The sequence below is a fragment of the Delphinapterus leucas genome, chromosome 12, assembly GCF_059928025.1.
Source record: "Delphinapterus leucas isolate spDelLeu-1000000601 "Yukka" chromosome 12, BTC_Dleu_Yukka2, whole genome shotgun sequence".
NCBI classification, from domain to species: domain Eukaryota; kingdom Metazoa; phylum Chordata; class Mammalia; order Artiodactyla; family Monodontidae; genus Delphinapterus; species Delphinapterus leucas.
The window spans coordinates 69,933,268-69,953,661 of NC_143140.1; the positions used below are offsets into that span (position 1 = coordinate 69,933,268).

At 38.0% G+C, this 20,394-nt stretch overlaps 1 protein-coding gene across 13 annotated transcripts in view; it reads right to left on the bottom strand.

Moving 5' to 3' along the window:
• The window catches only part of MAP3K5 (mitogen-activated protein kinase kinase kinase 5), a 210,737-nt gene that overhangs the window by 116,952 nt on the left and 73,391 nt on the right, over nucleotides 1-20,394 (bottom strand). For 10 of the 13 annotated variants that reach the window (XM_089921634.1, XM_022557515.3, XM_089921638.1 and 7 more), the window contains exons 3-7: nucleotides 16,232-16,255; nucleotides 9,961-10,154; nucleotides 9,021-9,189; nucleotides 7,747-7,853; nucleotides 5,315-5,485 (exon numbers count right to left, since the gene is read on the bottom strand). In XM_089921634.1, the coding sequence (XP_089777760.1) occupies nucleotides 5,315-5,485; nucleotides 7,747-7,853; nucleotides 9,021-9,189; nucleotides 9,961-10,154; nucleotides 16,232-16,255 (665 nt within the window). The other 3 variants (XM_089921635.1, XM_089921633.1, XM_089921640.1) reach the window with 2 other exon arrangements.

A 20,394-nucleotide genomic window follows, 5' to 3' on the forward strand; every position in this document is an offset into this window, starting at 1 on the left:
CCGCAGTGGGGGGTGACTCCCTGCTCGCCGCAACTAGATAAAGCCCACACAGCAACAAAGACCCAACACAGCCAAATATAAATAAATAAAATAAATTAAAAAAAAAGAAAATTAATGAATAGCTTAAAATGAAATAATAAAAAACTGACATCTTCAATTTGACCTGAAAACTTTGAACACAAAGATCTTTTGAGAGACAGTTAATGTAGTTAATGTTCCTCAGCTAAATGGGAACCGTTGAAAAGGAGCCAGAACTGGGAAGTATAGAAAGTTAAAACAAAAACACAACCAGGAAAAAAAAAACTTGTGTTCCTTTATTGAACTTTATGTGACCTTGAAAGCTCTCAGTAGTCTAAATTGTTTGGTTTTTCAAATGGGGAAACACTTCTATTTTATTCCTGTGCACGATGCACATTAACTTCATAAGATGTTTTCCATTTGAATCTGCTGACCATGAAAATCAGGCTTTTAAAAATTACCTATACATTTCATTATCACTGCCAAATCAAAGCATTTATACCAGCACAGTGCTTCCAAATATCAGATTCTAATTCTCCTACAATTAAGAATCTTCTAAAAGTGGAAATCTTCTGGTAATAGAAAGGATGCATAGTTACATTTCTCTTTTATAATATCAGGGAAAAAATTGGCTAAGAGAAATGGTAAAACTCTCTGAATTGCAGTAACAATTTATAATACAAATTTAAAAGTCCAAACCAAAGTTGTCAATGAAAATCTAGAAAGTTTTCCTCCCTTATTATAACCTATTATCCCAATTTCAGGCCACCATTAAACTGCTAAGGTGATACAAGATTTTGAAACGTTAAGATTTCTGTTTCACAATTTTAAAAAAGTTATGCTCTCATAACACCTGAACTAAGTCAACCTCCTTTTTTTTTTAATTGAAGTATAGTTGATTTACAATGCTGAGTTAATTTCTGCTGTACAGAAAAGTAATTCAGTTATACATGTATATATATGTTCTTTTTTATATTCTTTTCCATTATGCTTTATCATACGATATTGAATATAGTTCCCTGTGCTACACAGTAGGACCTTGTTGCTTATCCATTCCATACATAATTACATCTGCTAACCCCAAACTTCAAATCCATCCCTTCCCCAACCCCCTCTCCCTTGGCAACCACAAGTCAGTTCTCTACATCTGTGAGTCTGTTTCTGTTTTGTAGATGGGTACCTGTGTGTCATGCTTTACATTCCACATATAAATGATATCATATGGTGTTTGTCTCTTTCTGTAAGTCAGCCTCCTTTAATATTTTTTTTAAATCAGGCACTCTTTGGGGAACATTTTAGAAATACTAAAAAGTACAGAAGGATAATATAAGCAACACTTCCCACTGATATACCCATCACTCAACTTAAGAAATAAAATGTTTTAAATATTCTTGCAGCTGCATATGAAGCATTTCACGATCCCTTTTTACTCCTTCCCCACTGGTAACTATTCTACTGAATTGGGAATTTATGATGTACATTCATGCGTCTCTACTTTTACTACATGTGTATGGCTGTTTTTAAAGTTTCTATAGACGAAATCATACTCTACGTATCCTGCCATTTGGTTATTTTGCTCAACTCTTTTAAGATTGTTTTTTTTTATGCTTTAACTTTTATGTAGAGAAACTTCAAGAATTTCTCTAGGGTATAAACTAGGAGTAGATCTGCTGGATCTAGGGAAGGCTAACTGTCAACTTTCCTTGATAATACCAAAATCTTTAAGTAGTCATAAGATTTTCTACCACAACCAGCAGTGGACTAGGACTCCCATTTCTCAAACATCCTTGCCAACAACTGACAATGTCAAATTCATAAATTTTTGTTAATCTTCATAGTGTAAAATGGTATGTCTGTTTTAGCTTGTAGGTAGAGCATTTTTTGTATTTTTTTAAAATATGTTTGTTGGCCATTTGTGATTCCTCTTTTGTGAGTGATCTGTTCTTCTCCTATGCCCATTTTTAATCTTTTTTCTTTCTTTCTTAAGTATTTTTAGGAGTTATTTATATATATTGAATATAAATCCCATATTGGTTACATGCATTGCTCTCTGCCTGTGGTTTACTTTTTTACTTTGTTGATGATATCTTTTCTATGTATTCATAAATATTTTTACCATTTCCAGTGCTCTACATGCCTTCTAACAGATCCATGTTTCCATCTGGTATCACTTCCCTTCAACCTAAAGATTTTCCTTTAACATTTTTTGTAGTAAAGGTCTGTTGGCAACAAATTATCTCAGTTTTTATTTATCAAGAAATATCCTTGGGAGCTTCCCTGGTGGCGCAGTAGTTGAGAGTCCGCCTGCCGATGCAGGGGACGCGGGTTTGTGCCCCGGTCCGTGAAGATCCCACGCACCGTGGAGCGGCTGGGCCTGTGAGCCATGGCCGCTGAGCCTGCGCGTCAGGAGCCTGTGCTCCACAAGGGGAGAGGCCACAACAGTGAGAGACCCACATACCGCCAAAAAAAAAAAAAAAAAAAAAAGAAATATCCTTATTTCACCCTCACTTTTGAAAGACAATATCACTGGGTAGAGAATTCTTGGTTGACTGTTTTCTGCTTTAAGTACTTTAAAGATGTTATTCCATTGTCTTTGGCTTCCTTCTGATTAAAAGTCAGAACTCACTCTTTCCCTTGAATATAATGTATCTTTTTTCCTGGCTGCGTTTATGATATGTTCTTTAATTTTGTTTTACAGGAATCTGACTATGAGGTGCTGAGGAATGGATTTCTTTGTATTTACCCTGCTTGGGTTTTTGCTGAGCTTCCTAGATCTGTGGGCTGTTTTTGTTTGTTTGTTTGTTTGCTTGATCAGATTTGGTTAATATTTGGTCACTAATTCTTCAAATATTTTTCCTGATATATCATCTCTCTTCTCTACTTCTCAGACTCCAATAACGTATGTTAGACTGCTCAATGCTATTCCACAGGTCACTGAGACCATTAATTTCTTTCTCAATCTTTTTCTTTTCTCTGTTTCAGTTTGAATGATTTCTAATCACCTGTTTTCAAGTTTATTGATCCTTTCTTGTATTGTGTCCTATTTATTAATCCCATTAGATGGAATTTTGACTTTGAATACTATATTTTCAGTTCTAGAATTTCCATTTGGTTCTTCTCCAGTTTACATTTATCTCCTATAATTCTTCATATTTTCACCCATAATATCCATCTTTTCCAGTAGTCTCTTCAACATATTTATCATTGTTATTTTAATATCCTTCTCTGCTAATTCCAAAATCTTTGTTGTCTGTGGGTCTACTTCTATTGACTGATTTTCTTTTTACTATGGATCATACTTTCCTATCTCTTCACAAATCTAGTAGCTTCTGATGGTGTAGTAGACATTTCGGATGATATGTTGTAGAGAGTTTGGATTCTGTTATCTTCCTCTTAAGAGTGTTGAATTTTGTTCCAACACACAAATAAATCACTGGCAGTTCACCTTGTTCATGTGGAGTCTTGGTTTTAGGTTTTATTAGGGTGGCTCTGTTTTGGTTTTCCTCTTAATTTTCCTTAGTCCTGGGATGTAGTTTTTTTATTCTGAAGTCTTGGACCTTCTGGAGTTTCAGTGGAAAGCTCAAACTGTTTACCCAAGCCCCTTTGACTTGGTGAGGTTCAAACTCCAAACTCTGTCTCTCCTGCATTACACAACTGCTGAAATCTCTGTTCAGCTCCAGCCTTCTGGCTGCTATTTTCCACTGGACTCCTTTGAGTTTTACCCACATGTGCACATGTCAGGGGTCAGCCAAGAATGGAAGGGCAGTTTATACTTATATTTTGGGCTCTCTCTGTGGCTCCTTCATTTAGGGGGTCTATCACTCAATTTCCAGGCACTCTGGCAGCCTCAGACTAACTCCTCCAACCAGTGAAACTATGATTTTCATCTTAAATTCTAACCGCCCTGTGCCTGCAGATCAGAGAGCTCTCTCAAAGGAAAAAGCATTTAAAAGTGTATCTTATCTAATGTAGTACCCTTCATCTAAAGATCTAAAACTCTTCAGTTTCTTACTATCTTTAGTCACTCTTCGGTGCTTTCAAACTTTTTTTTAAGTGTTTTTCCAATGTTTATAATTGTTATTGGCAGGACGATCAGTGCAATAGAACCTACTCTTTCCAAAAGACAGAACCTTGATGAGCAGATGCAAATTTTAGTGGACTCTAGTTTTCCCAATCTTTTATGGTTTATGGTATTAAAAATACCTTGTTTAAGAAATTCTTTCCTAACCCAAAGTCATAAATTCAGTTTGTATATTTTATTCTAAAAATATTTTTTCTAAAGGTTTTTTTAAAAAAAATTTTAATCTTTAATTCACTTGGATTTTATTTTCTGTGCATGGGTTAGACTAGGGATTCATTTTTATTTTACAAGCAGATAAACAAATTTTCCCAGTACCATTCCTGAAGAGTCTATTCTTTCCACTCTGGCTCATGAAGCATACCATGTCATAAATCTAGTCTCAAATCTATATATCTCAGTCTGTTCCAGCCTCTCTATTCGGTTCCAGTGTTTTATTTGTCTATGCTTGCACTCATATTGCAACATCTTAATTATTACATTGTTATACTATGTCTTGTTATCTGGGAGACCAAGTCCCTCTACCTTGTTCTCCAAAATTGCTTTGCCCATTCTTGGCCCTTTAGTTTTTCAGATAAATTTTAGAATCAATTTGTTGAATTACATGAAAAGCCCTCCTGTGGAGAATTAACATCTTTAAAATATCAAGTCTTCTCATCCACAAACTTGGTATATATATATATATATATATATATATATTTTTTTTTTTTTTGTGGTACGCGGGCCTCTCACTGTTGTGGCCTCTCGCGTTATAGAGCACAGGCTCCGGACGCACAGGCTCAGCGGCCACGGCCCACGAGCCCAGCCACTCCGCGGCATGTGGGATCCTTCCGGACCGGGGCACGAACCCGTGTCCCCTGCATCGGCAGGCAGACTCTCAACCACTGCGCCACCAGGGAAGCCCAAACTTGGTATATTTTTCCACTCAGGTCTTCTTTCATGTCTCTTGAATTTTCCCCCAAATTTTATTTTTATTGTATTATACTTTATAATATCTTTTAAAATTCTTTTTTCTTAAATCATTATCTTTTCAACCAATTTACCCCATTTTACTCTGCCTTATTAAATGAATTCCAACAAAATTATTTACTAAAGCTATAAATTGTGAGATTTATTTCATAATACACAATCAAAAGGATAATAACAATAATTTAACACTCATTTGCAAACAATTTTTTATGTTATGGATTTATCAAGTATCTTATCCTGTGCACTTACCAAGAAGCTCCATGGTCTCTACTTTCAGAATCCATGAAATTAGAGTCCAAAAACATATCTTTGTAGATTCGACCAACGAGGCAATACATATCTGAAGCAACTTGCCCTTCACTTTGCACCAGGGGAATCATAATGTCAAGAGCTTTTGCTCTATCTCCAGGGAGATTTCTCCTAAGGTAGAGGAGGGAAACATCATTGTTTCAGTATAGATTACAGAAGCAGTTTAGGCCAATTATCTGTTTAAAACTCTATTTAATATATTGATTCACATTAGTGAAGTTTGGCAAGATAAAAACAACAATTATATTTTGAGAGTCTTCTGTAAATCTTTTTATCCTATTGCATGTCTACTGCGTTTAACAAGGATTTCTTTTGAGTTGCTTTTCTGCTAATGGTGATAGATTTGTGCTTATCCATCCATAGTCCTTCCAATTTCCCTGCAGTCTCTGTGCAAATTTAAGTTGATGGAGTGAGATTAGGAATGCAGTCTGTGGCCTTAAATGGGGTAGAGTCAAGGATCCAAACAGAGACAAAACCCTGATGCTATAGGTTTCAATGGCTTTTACTCTGAAACACTGAGCAAACTAATTCACAGACAATACCAACAATCCAACTTTAACCCAAGAGTCACTTATTTTCTACACGTGACCAATTGATTATCTAAGCAAGCTGCTTTATATAGCTCATTTTAAAATCAGCGAGTACGTATAGATTGTTCTCAAAGATTAAAATTCTCTTAAGAATTATTTCTTGAACCTTGAAAGCACTGTGCTAAGTGAAGGAAGCCAGTCACAAAGAGTACATGTGTATGAGCTCATCATATGAAATGTCCAGAGTAGGCAAATCTATGGAGACAGAAAGTAGATTTGTGGTTGCCTAGGTCTGGGGGATTTGAGAGGAAATGGGAGGGTGACCGCTAGTGGGGCGGGGGCTTTTTTTGGTGGTGATGCAAATGTTTTAAAAGTCTTGGTGTTCATGGTCACACAGCTCTGTTAATACACTAAAATCCATTGAAACACAGTACACTTTAAATAAAATTGTATGGTATATGAATTCTATTTCAATAAAACTGCTACATAAAAAGAGTTACTTGTATTCTCAACTACTATTTTCAATCTTTCTGTGCGTGAAATTCCTTTTTACACTTTGTACTAAATACCTTGAGTTTAGAATAGTGCTGCATACAAATACATTTATCATTTCATTCTATTCTATTTTAGGAAAGACAGAGACAAAATATGGATAAAGGAAAATATAAGAGGCTCTATGGACTTTCATTTTTCATTTCAATATAGAATATATTTCATTCCGTCTTTCATTTCATCTTTCAAAAAGGATTTATTTGAAAACCAGTTGGAACAGATACTCTCTGGAGGTTTCATCTCACTCTGCCAAATCTAAAGAAAAAGATGTTTAATAAATGGGGAGATAAAATCGACTTTCATTATACATGTACTGATAAAGTTAGCAATTTCTAGAGTTTGGGTAGATAAAAAAGGAAACACACAATCTCTGGTTAGAGAGCATGCTGACTTTTCTTTGGAGACAAAGGCAGGAGAACCTAGTGATGAAGAACAGAAATACCAGCATCAGCTAGATCTGGGTTTGAGCCCCAGTTTTATGATATGCCTACTCCACCTCTTCAGTTTCCTCGTCGGTAAACTAATTAAGCCTTCATGGCAAATGAATGATAGATGTGAGGTCCCCTCCCTTTTTCTTTTTATCATTCTCTCCAGTTGTAGTAATTACATACATATTCAACTCTCTGCCATGGCAGAGAACAGCACAACTAAGTTCTGGACAGTTCAGTGCTCTATGGCCAGCACAGGGATGATCCTCCACGGTGACTCTGGGTAGAAAGTGGCACTGAGGCAGGTGCCAGCCATGATGCCAACAGAAGGCGTGGAGGCAGGACTGGAAGCAGCAGTGTTAGTCCTGGTCCTAGAAGATTCATGGACACATGACCTAAAATGTGGCCCACAGAGTTTTAATTATAATTAGGTATGTTCAGGGCAATCCCAGTGAACATATTTTCTGGTTAGGAATATGTTCACCTAGATATAACTATCCCTACTCTAGTTACTTTTTGTGTAAATAATCATTTGGCGTTGAGTATATTTAAAGATAACATCATATCCATGGAATTTAAAAAATCCTAAAAAATATATAAATAGTAAACACAAATTTTGACAGAGAAGAAAAAGAATTTTTAGAATTTAAATATACAAGCATTGAGGGACATTATTTTACTGACAAAAAAGAAAAAATCAGAATGCATGCTTCCTATATTTTACATGGTTGAAGTAGAAATATTAACATTACATTCTAATAGGGAGTGGTTGCAAGGCTATAGCAAAACATACCATAGAAAGAATATGGAGGTTAAAAAATAATATGTTAGCACATTGTGGATGGAAACTTTTTCTTCTTACCTATTCAGTGCAAATGCATAATGAAACTTCACATGGTGATGGGAGGCCAAATCAAAGGTTGGCAGCTTTTCTAAAGTCTCTACCAGCTTCACAATAGAATCATAGTCCTTTTAAACAAGAGGAGAATAACATAGAATTAAACCATTGGGAGAAAGTCCTGACAGTGAAATGCCTTTGGCCAACCAGCTACCTGAATCTAAGAAGGGCATTAAAAAAAAGAACTAGAACCCACGGAATACTTTGAAGAATCTAAAACCAAGAAGAAACTGTTTGTTTGTTTGTTCAAATAAGGGGTTTGGATTATATAGATAAAACATTAGAAATATTGAGTTACCACATCTGACCTAAAAAACAATAAACCATCTATCATGGTAATGCTGCATTGTCTAAATATGGGTGGTTTACTTCTCCCTGGAGCCAGATTCCTGGTATGCAGGGTCTTATCAATTACTTTTAGGGAAATAGTTTCCAAAATATCAAGGACATGGAGCAACTAACTGAACTTCTGTGATAAGTAACAAAACTATTCCGTTTCAACACAAGTAAGCTCTCTAGTCATGGAATCCTAAGTGCCACACTTTTTCCACGTATGTGAATCTTTGTTGTCCACATGAAGCTTTACTCGGGCCTGAAAGGTTGGGAATAAGAAACCAGAAGTCGTTTAAAGTTTACTGTAAAACTCCAATGGCAAATCCCCAACTCAGAGAGGATTTCATTCTACTTACCATAATTTAAAAATTTTAAGACATCCCAATAAAAATAATATTGCATGTTCATGCTTTACTTTATATATTTTTAAAGTTATTTTTAAAATTAATCAATTGCACATTTCATACTTCTATCTAGTTAGGCCCAGCACTACCACTTTCAAGCAACACAAATTCCAGGAGTAAGAGAGATGTCTGGAAAGCTCTAAAAATTTCTGCTATTTGCCAAAACAAAGCTTTCACTTATTGACTGATGGGTGTGCCAGAGGCTAATGGAATAGAACAGGCTGTCTGCAGATTAGTTATGCATGCAAATTTTTCTTTTTGTTCTTTTGGAGGAAAAAGTCAGACCTTTACCGTACAAGTCTTTCACAATCACTGATGGTTAACTTATATAAGTCTGTTTCATTTATCATAAAATCTCTGGATGGAAAGCTTAGGAGAGTCAATAAAAAATTACATGTAGTGACATGAATGACTTAATAGCTAACTAAAACTGGATATTAACACTCCCTCATTCCTCCAACGTGCTACATGACAAAGACGTGACTTTGAGCAGCTTCTCACCTGGATATCTCTGTAGGAAAGTAACAGATTTATGACAATATCTGCTGTCAGGACTTCAATATTATCCACTCGCTGTCGAATTCTTGCCAATTCAGCTGCCAGTTCTTTACCAGTGTATAAGTTACGAGCTTTCCTGATATCATTGAGTATAGATTCCCGGAAATACTGGCTGGTGGGAAAACACACATTTTTTAGAGTTAATATTAGAAAGGATTTCAATGAAAAGCAATGATCTTATAAGGAAACGGATGACATCTGCAGCAGTCGTACCTTTCAGTTCGTTAAGATGCACAGAATGAACACCTTATCTATCTGGTATTATTTAAAAACTGGGGCATCCTATTCTTTTACACTCCGCCTTGCTTCAGTAAGAATTAAAGGTAAAGACACTCCATGATAATGAATTTTCCAAGACCCTGCAATGTACCACTTAAAATGCTAAAACTTTATTTTTCATTTTCCTGTTTTGAGTAGAAATTATTCTAAATAAATTAGGTGTGCCTGTGATTTGAACATAATATAACAGTTTCCTTCTGATCCAGCATCATCATTTATCAACCTAAATGATTGCTCTTCACTAAAATATAATAGTGCTTTCAGCAATTTTTAGAGAGTTCTTATCCTTACACTAAAAGTCTCTGGACATTTATTCAGATAATATTTCTGTACTTTGAATATATTTTTAGCTCTACCATTTCTACAACACAGTTAACAGTCTTTTTTTTTTTTTCTGATTTCAAGTTGTTCTCCTCTGAATAAAGTGGACAACATTCAAGAGGTGGATTGGGCAGCATCTCTTTTATCCACTTAGAGGGTTTTATATATTTTTCCCTGGTTCTTGGCTGAGTACTGCACGTAAGAAACATCTGATAAGTTGCACAAATAAATAAAGTAGATGAACACTTCATTATCACCACCAAATAGCATTACTAAACTTTACCTGCAACTTGCTTGTGCCACCTTCAAAAGCTGAATGAAACGATCCACAAGAGGTAAGCAGATGGGTCCAAGGAGCAGCTCAAAGTTCGGCTGCATGAGCTCTGTCAAGCCCTTCATGAAGCTGCTATCACAGCAGTAGACCTTGTTATGTGGAGTTATCATGTAAGGAATAAATGTGTAGTTCCCAGTGCACATCTGTGGAAAGAGGAGGCGCCAGAAGGTGGTGAGCTGGCCTGCAGACTCCACACTGATGTAACCCTAAATCCTACTTTTAAATAATAATCCTGAATGTGAAGGTAAATTTTTAAAAACCTCATTTCCTATTTAATGACCTATGAAAACGGAAATCTCTCCCAATTTCTTTAATTCCTTACTTCAAATAATTAGGACTTACAGATGATGAAAAAAAAGTATGGCACAGTTTCTATCAATTGATTAAATATTTATTCACCATTTCTCATGGCTAAGGCAAAATGATATATGCTGTAGGTAAAACAGGGTAGCTTAAAACACAGCCTTTGGCCTTCAGGGAACTTAAACTTTAGTCAGAGAGACACAGCATAAATACATGGAAATGATAAGGGCTAACATTTCAGGGCTGCCCATGTGACAGCAATGTGTGAGTGAGGCCAGAATAAACTGCTCCCCCCCAGGCTGCTCTATCGCAGTCGTGGCTCCATTAGTGTCCCAGTTACTAAACCTAGAGACCCTGAAGTTATCCTTGATGCTTCCATTTCCTTCCATAGCCTATCAAAGTCCTGTCTATTCTGCCTCGTACTGGTCCATTTCCCTCCATCTTCTCTGCCAACACTGCAGACCATGCCACCAACATACCTGGCCCGAGCCATTGTAATTGGCTTTTAGCTGGGCTCTCTGCTTCTCTTCTTGCCCATCAATCTATTTTCTACCCAGCTGTCAAAGTGATCTTTCAACAACCTATATCAGATGACTTCCCTCAGGTGCTTCAAGCCCCCTCATTTGCTCCTGGCATGAAGATAAAACAGGTCACTGTAGCCTACAAGGGCTTGACCATCCAAACACTGCCTCTCTCTCCAGCCTCAGCCTGTGCCACTCTCCGCTCACTCAGCACCGCCTTCTGTCCGCTCCCGATGATGCCAAGTGAGGGTGCACTAGTGCAAACAAAAGTGGAGGTGGGAAGTGTAAAGGAGAAATTGAACTGGACACCCCTGAGTAAGCGAGTCATAACCAGAGCTTAGGGCTCAGGGAAGGAGAAGTGAATAGATAAGGGTTTCAAACTCTATATGCTGGGCAGTGGGAATCATGGAAGGATTCAGAGCAGGAAAGAAAACATAAACAAAGTTGTGCATTTTGACAGTCTGGCCAGAAAACGGAAAGAACTGAAAGAGAAAGAAACGAGATTTAAGGAAATTAGGTGGGAAGCTACAAAGCATGACCAGATTGACAGCAGCAACAGTGGACGTGTGCACTTGACTTCAAGAAGAAAACATCATGGAGACCAGCCGGCTGATTACAGATACTGAGAGAGATGAAGAGGAAGGCATCAAAGGTGACTCTACAGTTGTAGATGAGGCTCCTTAAAGAAGAGTGGGATCCTTAACAAAAAGCAAGAATTCAGAAGGCGGAACCAGACTTAATTATTTATGAACAGATTACACTCTGGGGCACTTGATAGGTATCAGGTAACGAATTATACACAGAGCCTGACTTCCAGTTAAAATATGAGAAGAACTTCAAGTGGGTGAGAGTTGATTTGGGGTGGGTAGGGTGACATGCACACTTTTGAAAGGTTGGGATTTAAGGGGAACAGGACATCTAAAGGGATAATGTCCAAAACAGAGTTGGACAAGTGTGATTGGAATGTAAAAGAGTTTCAAGCCAAAATACAGACCTGGTGATTCTTTGGCATGGCTGAATCTGAGGAAATGGGAGAGACCTCTAAGAGAAAAATCCAGAGAGAAAGCAAAAAGCAGGGGGCTGAAAACTAGAATGAGATGGGTGGAAAACTCTATTTATCACTGTTCTAGGGAGTCCAGAAGCCCAGATTATTTGTTCCATGTCAGAATTACAGAGAACGATGCATCACTTCTCTTATCCTTCGAACTAAACAAATGAGAGCAAACATTTATTCACCTTGGCGTGTGCCGGGGAATGAATGGCCATACATTCACAACAGCCCACTGAAGGAGGGGATCTTGTCTCCATTTTACAGGTGAGGGTTCAGGTAAGGCTTGGCAAGGTCACACAGCTGGGCTGTGATGTGTCTGGGACTCCAGTCCAGGAACTCCTTCTCCAGAGGTCCTGCCATTATGGCTTCGGGGCTGGGCACCCTCCCGCCTGGGCTTGACCTGACGGCACATCAACCCCTTTGCCTCAGGTCACCTTGCACAGACCCCTGCATGAGCCAAGTTACTGCCTTGTAGCAAACAGATGAGAAGTGTCAAATGCCCTTACGGTTAGGTTTAATTATTTATGAACATGTTATTCTTTGAGGCACTTGTATTTCAGGTAATGAAGCAGAAACTGGACGTGACTTCCATTTAAAGTGCGAGAAGAACCTCCCAAGGTTGACATTTGATTTTTAAATCAAGCACATTAAATTGTTCCTTTTGCAAGTTCTCCTTGATGGACCAATAATTGGAAGACTAGTGGGGAAGAGGAAAAATAAACATATCCTGCTACTAAAATGTTACCAAGATCCCACAGCAGGTCCACCATTTTAATCCTTTTACCCAAGCCACTGTCTAAACAGAAAAGAAAGGCAAGTATATCAAGAGATTGCTTTTCAAAGTTTCTGGAGCTTAAACTATGAGGGAGCTATATAAAAGAGCAACAGAATCAAATACTCTTGTTTTAGATAAGCACTTGGACTCAAAATTACAAAGAAAGGCTCTCAATCTTCTGAGTCACAAAATAAGGACAAACAGGTGAGAAGCCAATAAACCAGAAAAGCACTTTTAGAGTTTCTTCTGCTGCTGGATAAAGTTCTGTATCCTCAAAAGCCTTAATACCATGTGTATCTGTGTATAAGACATGAACCAGGACACATTATTACTGAAAGACTGTATATTGGGGGATAATGCATCTGTGTAAAACTAATTCTATCAGATGTCTGGGTGTGTGTTGAGCAGTAGGCGGGTAAAGAGAGAAAATGAGAGTCATGCAAACAGCAGAGGAAATCAGATTCCTGAAACTGTCTTCAAACCCCATGGGATGAGGTTTCAGAATCCTTGTTGAAGGTATTCAGCATGCTAAGGTTTTCCCAAGTTCCTGGCCTCACTGCTCTTTTTGGAGTCTCTTCCCTATGTTTCTAAGGCAATATTTTTTTTCAATGTCCCATTGTTTATGGCCAAAAAAGGGGGAGAGCAGTAAACAGCAAGAGGCACATGGATGCTTCTAGGCCTGAGCTGAGAGCCAGCCGAGTGAGCATGCAGTGGGGAGAAAGTGTGCATGCGGGGAGCGGGGAGCGGGGAGTGGACTTCAGATTGTTTTTTTAAATTAATTAATTAATTAATTTTAACATCTTTATTGGAGTATAATCGCTTTACAATGTTGTCTTAGTTTCTGCTGTATAACAGAGTGAATCCGCTACATGTATACATATATCCCCATATCTCCTACCTCTTGCATCTCCCTCCCACCCTTCGTGTTTTTTAAAAAGATAACAGCTGCTGAGAAAAGCACTTTTTCAAAATGATGAACACTAATAATAAGGGAACATGTATTTCCCAAGCTGGCTCACGTACAACTTACAAATACCATTACTGCAATTTCTTTTTACAGATTGCTACCAAACCCCGAGTTTGAAATAAATAATAATCCAAAGCAAATAAAAACAATGACTGTGTGATCAAGAAAAGACATTTCAGGTGCAACAACTGTCTTTTATTAATAAGATACTAATTCTAAAATATTTAAACCTACTTCTTGAAAAAGAAAGACCACAGCACATTTCTTTACATTTCAAAATACTAAGGCATGATCATAAAATAACAAGGCTGATCTCTCCGGCCTATGCTTGTTTTCATGGCTATAAAAACACACAGCTCAAAATCTAAATGTGTTCTCTCCGATTACCTTCACTGCTTTTGTTTTAAAAAATAAGTCAATTCTGTTTTTCAATTTTTAAAGGTTACATAAAGGTGAACATAAGTATGTATGGAAAATGAATTAAGCTTCTGGGAAGATATGCTCTCAGCAGTCAAACTTATTGAAATATATGCTCAGAATACTCAACTTTTGAGAAGGACACCCAGCACCGGAAACACAGCAGCTTACTCAAGTCAATGGGTGACTTGTTCATAACGTGCAGTATAGGGTCAACTTATAAACCTGCTTCCCCACACATCCAACCCATCACTGGGCATGATTAGCTCTTCCCTGCCATTCAGGTAAATGCCACCTCCTCTGAAAGACCTTCCATCCCCGCTTGAGGGAAGGGGCACCCACTGTTTGGCACACACGACCTTATGTTAATTTCTAATTTGTCTGTTTGCTTATTTGCTTGACCTCCTCCCCCAGCAAGACTGTGGCACTTCTCAGTTGTTGTCTCCTGAGACAGTTATGAATGGGTTGTCTCTACTTTCAGCCTTCACAGTGAGTCTCTTGTGGCACTAAGCCCAAAGCCTGGCACATAGTTCATGTTCCATCAACATTTGCTTCACAAAATCTGTTACACTGAATTGATGCATGAAGCAGTAATTGTTCATTTCCTGTTGAGATGTGAAGAATGAGTTTATCATGGCAACATTATTTATGCTGCAATGAGTCTCTGATCTGAACTCTTAAATTTCTTAAATCTTTATATCTTAAATTTCCAATCTAAGGGAAATTTACCCATTGTACTCTTAATCTTATCCTCATCTTAAATGGAATCATGTGCAGATCTTTATGTAGTATGTTATTTCCACTCTAAGTTTCAGAGATACATTCTTTAAGGTTTTAAATGCTGGCTTACCTTCCAAAATGAAAAACCATTGGCATAACAAGGCTGATTTTGGAATATATTATAATTATCTTTCATGCATTTAAAAATTTTTTAATTTATTTTTTATCACTTTTTAACTTTTGTTTAATTCTGTGTGGAGGGTAAGAACTTTGAAGGGTGGTTTCAAAGGTCTTAAAGTGTGGTTTACAAGACTTAGGAACTTGGACTTCCCTGGTGGTGCAGTGGTTAAGAATCTGCCTGCCAATGCAGGGTACACGGGTTTGAGCCCTGGTCCGGGAAGATCCCACATGCCGCGGAGCAACTAAGCCCATGCGCCATAACTACTGAGCCTGTGCTCTAGAGCCCGCAAGCCACAACTACTGATCCCGTGTGCCACAACTACTGAAGCCCGCACACCTAGAGCCCATGCTCCGCAACAGGAGAAGCCATCGCAATAAGAAGCCCGTGCACCACAATGAAGAGAAGCCCCCTCCTTGGGCTTCCCTGGTGGCACAGTGGTTGAGAGTCCGCCTGCCGATGCAGGGGACACGGGTTCGTGCCCCGGTCTGGGAGGATCCCACATGCCGCGAAGTGGCTGGGCCCGTGAGCCATGGCTGCTGAGCCTGCGCATCTGGAGCCTGTGCTCCGCAACGGGAGAGGCCACAACAGTGAGAGGCCCGCGTACCGCAAAAGAAAAAAAAAAAAGAGTAGCCTCCGCTTGCCACAGCTAGAGAAAGCCCGTGGGCAGCAATGAAGACCCAATGCAGCCAAAAATAAATAAATTTAATTAAAAAAAAAGAATAGAATGTGTGTGATATTATAAAAGAAAAAACAGGACTTAGGAACTTAAGTCAGTACCAATATAAAGATGATAGAGGTATGTATATACCAATATATCGATACAAATCTCCATATGTGTGTGTGTACATGTGTATATATGTGTGTATATGTAGATTTATAATTTGTATATATAGTGTATATATACAGTGTATATACAGACACAGAAATCTATATATGTATATATACAGAGAGACATACATATACATATGTGTGTGTATCAGTGTATGTATATATGCTGCTTTAGTAACACTCATAATTACACAAAATTGAATATAGTATGGAAATTTTTTTCTAAAACATAATTATATATAGAAGAAAACAGGTATCAGTGTCATCTCCCATTAGTATAAAGTTTCACTATAAAGCAATATTTATGTAAAATAATCCATATTTATATTGATGTGTTAGAAATTCTAAAGAGGAAACAAAGAAATAGAAATTAATAATTGTGGAAATTATACCAGAGATCAGTTGATGGAAAAGAAAAGATAAAAAAGTTTCTGGAAGGGTTAAGTAAAATACTCACAGTATTCTTCTGGCAAATGATTTCCTGAAAAATGAGAAAAGAGAAAAGTAAAGCAGAAGTTAATACAAAATTAATTCAACTAATTAATTAAAATATTCTATGTAGAAAAATTTGTATTAACGATTTTATTATTTATTAATTTAGCAATTGGAAATTTAAAATATGAAAAGAAGGTATAGAGTAAGCTTCTGCATCTAAGTTTACAGTCTGATGGAGGAGACAAGAATGCACAAAGGTACCGTCTACGGTTGAAGGAAAACAGCATAAACACGTAGACTCCAAAACCCCAATAACCAAAAAATCATTTCTGCAGAGTATGTATGTGCAGAATTATCTTATAGCTACAATCTTTTTGGGAAGAGATTTAAATGAGTTTGCTTTCCCAAAGCACAATCTCACTTATGCCCTGGGAAGAAACATAGCAGCATGCTTGGAATAAAGCTGGAAGTAAAGGGTATTGGCTACTTGTCAGAGTAGGCAAATCCACATGTAGACAATAAGAGCATATGACAACAACTAGTCATAAATATTGTTACGTATTGTTCCGTAAGAAGTGAAATGTGATAAATACACTGCAGGCAGCATCCCTATCTTCTAGGCTGTGAGAAATAAGTGAGATCATGCAAATAACGTGGCTATACCGTGTCTGGTGTATAGAAAGTTCCCAATAAAGCTAGCTAACATATTATTCCTAGACTTTAAAATGACTAGAGACGTGAAAGAGACAATCTAGAAGAGCCTGTGGCATAAGGGCTTCACTGAGGTTGGGGAATCATGATTTAGGAAGGAGAGATGGGACAGTGTTTTGGAAAAGATGGCATGTATGTTGCCATGGAAACAGGAAATGTAAGGCATTCGTGGAGCCTAAAGGGTGGTCCATCTGGCCAAGAAGAGGAGCCAGCTCAGGGGAGGTAAGAGAGGAGCAGAGGAGGAACACAAGGCCCAGGGGACCAGCTGTCATTCATCCCAGGATCAATATGGGGCAAAAGGGAACCTAGGAAGGCTTTGGCTTGGAGCAGCATGTAAGATTTTTGAATGTTTATGGGTAACAGATGAGGAAGCAAAAATCTATAGAGGAAGGAATTGTGCAGCGTAATTGTGAGAGTCATAAAGATGTATATAAAATACTAAAAGAGACCCATCAATACCTCACAACCTTGCTGATGAAAAAAGAACATATACACATTTATAAAGAAACATTATAAGCCTGTACGCGCAGGCATGTACGCACACACATGCTACAACCAGAGAGCTATACTGTAGCAAGGGCTGGGGTTTCTAAGAGGAGGATGTTCCTAGAGTTTGAGGAAGGCTGAAAAGATCTTCAGAGAAGGTGGAACTCAAGAGGAGCCAAGAACATGTCACACCTTCCAAAGGCGAAGCAGGGAGGTGGAGATCCAGGCTAGAGGACTTAGGAGCCACAAAGGCCCATTTAGGGAACAATAAATATTATTACTGGGGGCTAAAGAAAACAGATCATTTCGAGAATTACAGAAGAGAGAAATAAAGGGGTACTTGGAAAAGATCTTGAATTCAATCATTGGGCTAAAACAAAGTTCATTTTGGCACACATTGATAATATTAGACAGTTATCTGGGGCCTTACTGAAGAAGGCCTTGAATGTCAAAATAAAGTACTTTGTTGTGTGGGCATTTGGGCATATGACAGTAAACGTGTTTTTTTTTAGGTGAATGATATACATAAAGAAGTATCAGCACACACAAGGACACTGTAAAAGCAAAGGTTTGGAACAACACGAATGTTCTATCAACTAGAAACTGGCTGAATAAACTATGGTCCCTCCATACGATGGAATACAATGCAGCTGAACAAAGGATGAGGAAGTTCTCTACAGAGTGATATGGAAAGGTCTCCAAGATATACTGCTAAGTGAACAAAAGCAAAGGACAGAATGGTTGTTACCCTATGCTCCTATTTATGTATATAAAAGGGAGAAAAAGAAAATTCTAATTTGTGTATTTCTAAAAATCTCTCTGGAAGAATATACAAGAAACTATTAACAGTGGTTGCCAATGGAGAGGGGAGCTGGCTGGCTGGGGGACAAGGATGGGAGCATGACTTTTCACTAACATATCCTTTGCACTTATAAATTTTTGTATCAGGTGAATGCATTACCCAAGAAAGAAATAATTAAAAGGTAAACATTGTTAAAGTTTTAAAAATATGAATTAGATAGTGGTATTTAGTATTGGATGGGAAAAAGCATTTAGGTAGTTATTGCCAAAGCTCAGGGATGCCAAAATAAGGACTGGGACAAGGGTGGTGCCCTGGGAGATGGAAATTAAGAGACAAATGAGTGATGTTGTTGAGGAAGGTTGAAAGTGGCTTTTCCCACAGTGTTTCACAGGTGGTTAATGCATCTCTCCACCCATCCATACACACACACACACACACACACACACACACACACACACGGTTCATGAAAAACATAAATAGGAAAATGTTGGATAATCACAAAGCCAGGAACATAGCATGCGGGATTTTCCAAACTTAATTTATGGAGCATCTCTCCAGAGTAGCAAACTACACCCTTTCCTGAGATAGGCATGTCCTTCTCTCATCCCTCTAAGTAAAAAAACAAAAGAACAAACAAACAAACAAAACACACCCTTATCTTCATCCTGTACCACACAGCATGCTCTGCGAATAGCATAAGAAACCTGTTCTCTGTGAAGCAGGCCTTGACTGCCTTCAGTGACACCTAACCTCCTAACAGAAACAGGTGATGTCCTTATTTTTGCCCTCATGACCCCTCATACGGACCTCTATGAAGCACTGCATGTACGACATTGCAAATATTGCTTCGTACAATTCTCCTATCCTACATCATGAGTTCCTTGGATGCAAGGGCCTTGTTTAGTTCATATTTGTATCCCCACTGATTGCCTAGCAGATTGCAGGGCATATAGTTGATGCTCAATAAAAGGATGAACACATTAATTAGTTAATGAATGTATAAAATACTGGGCTATGAATTAGGATAGATACGCGTAAGTCTTGGCTCTGCTCCTGAGTGGCCACGTGCCATTTCACCTCTCTCTAATATAACACACAAAGAATTGGATTGAGTGATCGCTGGTCCCTTCCAACTCTGTATTCTACCATTTACTTTTAGCTAAAGGCCTATCAGAGTCAGCACTGTCCTTGCGCCAGTGGAAGGAGAGATGTCCTCATGCCCAGCACAGGAGCTACTCTACCATGATTTCTGTTTGGTGCATCTGGCACAGAAATGGAGGTGGTGATGAAGGGAGCTGTGGTGAGGGCTGAGTGCGCTGAAGCCTCCCCTCTGCTTGGCACCATAGGAAATAACCACAGCTGCTACTGGCCTACAGCCAACACGTTATGTCTTCCTGAAGAATTGCTCACTGAAGTAATAACCCTCTTACGTGTCTTCTTTGCTTTCATTTCAGGTAATGCGTGCATTATAACAAATTCTAAAAGTATATTAAATCACCCCTATAGCAATCTACTGAATTCTTACGAACGCTTGCTCATGTTTTATGGAAGCTAAATGGATACAAATGGCTCTCTTGAAGGAGAGTTTACTTACAGCTTACGATGCAACCTTAAGGGAGGTATCAACTATAAAGAAAGAAAGGTACTATTTGTGCATTTTAACTCAGTACAAATAAATAGCAAACAAGACCTCAAAAGGTATCTAACTACTGAGGTAGAATAGTGAATGTTTAATTTGTGCTAAATCTACTGAAGGAAAAAAAAAGGACGAAGGGAATAAATTTAAGAGGCAACTGCAATATTTCACATCACTTCATGGAAACTTTTCACCTAAAGTGCCTAGAAATGAAAAAAATAAAAGTCAACATAAATTCCAGTTCCTTACCAGTGAAATGTTTCTGAAGATGCATTACCCCACTACAACTTTGTTCTTGTCTAAAGTCTTTAGGAGGCTTTTGATCAGGCTGTAACAAAAACCTCCTCAAATGTTTTTTCAATACTCCAGGACCCTTTGATAACCAACCCCAGAAGCAAGACAAATGAGACAATCTAGCCTAGGTCTCATTCCAAGGGAAGACAAAGACAACTTTTGAGAGCTATTTGGGACAATGTAACATTGAAGAGGTCATTGTAAGGATAAATAAATGGAGAGTCCCCCAAATTGGAAAGTTTCTGTAACTAACATT